The sequence below is a fragment of the Setaria viridis genome, chromosome 3 (assembly GCF_005286985.2).
Source record: "Setaria viridis chromosome 3, Setaria_viridis_v4.0, whole genome shotgun sequence".
In the NCBI taxonomy this organism is placed as follows: Eukaryota; Viridiplantae; Streptophyta; class Magnoliopsida; order Poales; family Poaceae; genus Setaria; species Setaria viridis.
The window spans coordinates 9,995,779-10,000,000 of record NC_048265.2 but is presented as its reverse complement, the minus strand read 5'-3'; the positions used below and the strand labels follow the sequence as shown (position 1 = coordinate 10,000,000).

The 4,222-nt window shown below is 47.1% G+C and overlaps 2 protein-coding genes across 2 annotated transcripts; both read left to right on the top strand.

The window, feature by feature from the left end:
* Positions 1 to 364: 364 nt before the first annotated feature.
* On the top strand, positions 365 to 1,054 carry LOC117850221 (uncharacterized). Its single transcript, XM_034732030.2, has one exon. It carries the CDS (start codon positions 501 to 503, stop codon positions 900 to 902), a length of 402 nt encoding a protein of 133 aa, XP_034587921.1. The 5' UTR covers positions 365 to 500; the 3' UTR covers positions 903 to 1,054.
* A 253-nt stretch (positions 1,055 to 1,307) lies between these two features.
* On the top strand, positions 1,308 to 3,036 carry LOC117849020 (probable 3-hydroxyisobutyrate dehydrogenase-like 1, mitochondrial). The gene is made up of 3 exons (XM_072292349.1): positions 1,308 to 1,501; positions 1,581 to 1,722; positions 3,028 to 3,036. The coding sequence occupies exons 1-3, from the start codon at positions 1,308 to 1,310 to the stop codon at positions 3,034 to 3,036; spliced, it is 345 nt and encodes a 114-aa protein (XP_072148450.1).
* Positions 3,037 to 4,222: the final 1,186 nt, after the last annotated feature.

Genomic DNA, 4,222 nt, shown 5'->3' with positions numbered 1-4,222 from the left:
AGAAATTAAGTCATCTTCTAGCGTCAAATAAGGAATTTCCTCTAAAATTATTGCGTTCTATACAAGTTTATAGTTCCTACTTTATGTCTTTATTTACTTTCTCAATGAAAATAAACCTAATCATCTCTCCAAAATAAAGTACAAATCACACTAGTTTGCAAGAAAACCAAGCTGTCCTACAGCTCTCGTCTCTCCCCTAAACAAAAAGAACCCGTACATCGCCAGCGTGCCACACTAGACGTTGGTTGCATCTGCCTTGGACTCAAAGCAAAGTCTAAGGACCGCATCTCCAAAAAAAGGAAACCCAGAGGGGCAAGACGCAAAACAAAAACCTTCTCCGCCGGCTCCCATATATTCACCGGTCTTCAGAGGCTCCCCGCAGTCCGCAGAGCACGTCGCCTCCCCGTCTCTTTCTCCAGTTATTTTCCCAACCAAAACCCGATCAATCTTTACCAGCCAAACCAATCCCCCCCACGAAGGCAGCGACGGCAGAGCGCCCAATGGCCATCGAGGCGGACACGGTGGCGGCGGCGAGGGCGGCTTCGGTTTCGGTTTCGGAGACGGCGCCCATGTCCCCGGCCGCCTCGGCGGCGGCGGCAGCGGGCACGGCGCGGCCGCGCGTCGGGTGGCTAAAGAAGCTCATCCCGCGGGACTACCTGCCCCGGAGCCGGCGGTGGAGGCTGGCCGCCCCGTCCGCCGGCGGCGCGTCCAGGCTGGCGTCGTCGCTGTCGCGCTCGCTGCGGTGGAAGCGCCTCCCGGGGCTCTCCTCCCTCAGCCTGCGCAGCGGCTCGGCGTCGGCGGTGGTCGACGCGGTCGCGTTCCGCGTCATGTACGTTGTGGAGGCCGTCGTGCTGGGGCTTGCGCTCTCGTGCTTCTTCCTCTGCTGCGGTTGCCACCTCTGAGCTGTTTCTTCCCCCTCTTCACCGCTACTACAGTACTACTTGGCCGGGCGTGTAACAAATGCCATCGTTTTCCTGCTTCTTCAGTTCTTCTGTCGATCATTCTGCTGTAAATTTTCCACCTTTGAGTATAAAATGAAAATTTGCAATGTCAATTGGCAGTTGGTTAGTTTAATTTGCGCGTTTTTGGATGCTGTGATGCAAGAAATTGTATCATGGTAGACTGGGAACCAAAGAATTCTTGTTTGTTTATTCGTATTGCTGTCGTCGTCTCGTTATAAAAAAGGAAACGGGATTGCTATCATTTCTTTCCTTCCGAACACTCTGATTTCTCTCCCCCTTCCTCTTCACGCCCTCTATCCAAATTCCAAAATAATTGGTTGCTTGAGAGTAACTCTGGAGGGGATCATGGAGGAGGGGCCGAAGGCGGATGCGGCCGCGTTTGGTTTCCCGGCGCCGGTGGGGCCGGGGGCCACGCGTGTCGGGTGGATCGGCATCGGCGTCATGGGCGGCGCCATGGCCAAGCACCTCCTCGCGGCTGGGTTCGCGGTCACCGCGTACGCTCGCACGCCGGCCAAGGCGGAGAGCCTTTGTCGCCGCCGGTGCGAGCCTCGCGGACTCGCCGGCGGCAGTGGCTGCTGCATCCGATGTGATGATGTTCACTATGGTCGGAAACCCCAGCGACATCCGCGCGGTGGTCCTGGACCCAGCCACCGGCGCCCTTGCCTGCCTCCGCCCCGGCGGCTTGCTGGTGGACTGCACGAGCTCCTCCCCTTTCCTCTCACGCGAGATCGCCGCGGCCGCCCCTCCTCAATGCGCCATGGTGCTTTACTGTAAAATACCTTTACACAACTGCATGGGCCGTCCTTTTACTCCTAGGTTGGGCCATTTTTCCCAAATCCCCATCCCCACTTTAACACGCTAAAACAATAAGAAACCATTGAGACGAAAGGTGAGGTGCCATGCGCCCTTTTCCACAACAGTAGCCGCTCAGCTACTTTAGTTTGGCTGGTACAACAAAATGAAGTTGCTAAATCATGGGGAAAAAGGCTAACTACAAATTTGTACCAAGTGAAGTAGCTACATGGGGAAAAAAGGCTACCTACAAATTTCACTTTGACCATGAGGACATGCCCCCCCTACCGCATCTACTTCATCGCTGGACTCTACTTCACTAGTCATCTTCTATTCCTCAACTTCAACTTCGCAGCTTTGTCGTTTAGCTTCTACTTTAACAAATGTAGTCGAAGTAAAAAAATCAGTCGAAGTAGCGAAGGTAGATGAAGTAGAAACATGCTTCTTCCGTGTAGTCGACGTAGTCGAAGTAATTATTCCATCTCTTGTGTAGTCGAAGAAGAAATTCCATTTTTAACCGTGGTTGATGTAGTCGAAGTAGAGGAAACAGAGAGTCGCTGCCTTTATCCCGCAGAAGCCATGAACGCCTTCGAATCTTCGCTCACACACGTTAGGCAAGACTTGAATCTCGAGATGAATCTGTTCTCCATGATCCCGCCATAGCCCCTCTTGGCCGGTGCTTGTGGTGAAGATGGCAATGAAACTTTGCGTGTTGTCGAAGTAGTGACGAAGGCGACGTAGATCGAAGCTCCTTAAGTTGAGGTAGCAACGAAGACGAAGTCGATGCCTATGCCGATGATTGTGGCAAACCCCTTGAGCCGAAGTAACGACGGAGGTGAAGTTGATGATGATGCTGATGGCAAGCCCCTTGAGCCGAACAATGTCATTAAGGATGGAGGTGAAGCTGCCGGAGAGTCCCTTTAGCTGAACAATGTAGTCAAAATCGAAGTAAACAATGCTGAAGTTGATGGCAAGCCCATTTCCTGTGCAATGTTTAACAAACAGTTCCTTGCAAGTACTACATTTAGTTACAAGTTTATATTATTTTTTATAAACGAGGTGCAACATTTTTCTCCTATTTTATGTTCATATTTTGACAGAAGTTTCCTTAGGTCAGGGTAACCTGTATGAGAATACACGAAGTGGCTTGTCAGCCAGACTTCGATTTTTATGCAACTTCTTGTTTCACGAGTTGACTTTTCATTCCCTTCACGTTTCATGAAGGTGCTTTCGTTTTTACACGAAAGACTTCATTTGCTCCCTGAATCCATAGGTAGCTTAGCGTCACATTTTCGTGTGCTCCAACAATACATTTTCGTGCGCTTAAGTGAGTTTTGTGGACAATGTGACTATCTACCTCATCGTTCATAAATTCACTAATTCTAAGTCTCTGACACGTGCTTGCCAAAAGTGATTCCTCTTCGAAAAGTAGAGGTCAATCACTTCAGCCTTTTCTCTCTTCTCCTTTTTTTCTTCTCTTCTTCTTCTTTTTTTCTCTTTTTTTGGGGACATATGAGTATTCTCCTCTTCATATAGATGAAGTCAATAAATTGTCCTTTTTCAATAAAACAAGTCCATTAGATGAATCCAATTATGCCCACTGTGATAGCCGAAGAGCCATGCGGTAACCCATAAGTTTCAACTCAATTATATGTAACAACCTAGCCTAATTAAACTATGTTTAATCTTAAATAAAGCCATTAGAGTATAAAGAAGAACAATTGGCAGTTGTGAAGACAAGTAAAAAGGTACTTTTGCCCTCACAAGCTAAACCGCTGTTTAAAATATAACTCAAATTTTTGCTTAAGAACTTAAAAATCTTTCTAAATAAGAGTTGTAGAACTCAATTTTCCAAACAACTTTTATTTTTGGTGTTTTTTCTGAATCTGAGCAGAAGGCCTTCAAAAACTCGAAATTTGAATCTGTGTCAATTTAAGAAAAACAGATGAAGTCCCAAATTTGGGGCTCTTTATTTCGAAATTTCTAATATAAACTCAAGCCAAACTCTATACCAAAGTTTTACAGCTTCGAGACCTTAACAATTTTGACTAACGGAGCAAGGTTGAAATCTGCACAAAAAACTTTCAAAGTCCAGGTTAAATTCAGCCAGTTCGGTCAACCCAGCCTCAATGAGCAATCTAGGCTAAGTCTGGAAGCAGCTCAACCAGGCATATTGGCGTGAGCTTATCTCTCAAAAGTTGAACAGAACATCATAAAAACCCTTTATAAGAGTTTGAGAACTAAGTTTATATAATAACTTTATCAACTGGACTCTGGTCAAATTCGCATCAGAAGCTTTTCAAAATTCGGGCTCAAGTCAGCCGAAAACCCAAATCGGCCAAACCGCCGTTTTTGCCTTAGTCTGAAATCCGACGTTCCTCCAAACTTTAAAGCTTTGTATCTTCAAATCTGTTGCGAATTTGAACTCAGTTCAATTATGAAAGTTGAACTTGGATCTGAGGACTACA

What these genes read in the sequence shown, in the direction of transcription:
- LOC117850221 (XM_034732030.2), top strand. Translation starts at nt 501, where the DNA reads ATGGCCATCGAGGCGGACACGGTGGCGGCGGCGAGGGCGGCTTCGGTT.
- LOC117849020 (XM_072292349.1), top strand. Translation starts at nt 1,308, where the DNA reads ATGGAGGAGGGGCCGAAGGCGGATGCGGCCGCGTTTGGTTTCCCGGCG. An exon ending in GAGAGCCTTTGTCGCCGCCG is followed by an intron (nt 1,502 to 1,580) that starts GTGCGAGCCTCG and finishes CGGAAACCCCAG; the next exon opens with CGACATCCGCGCGGTGGTCC.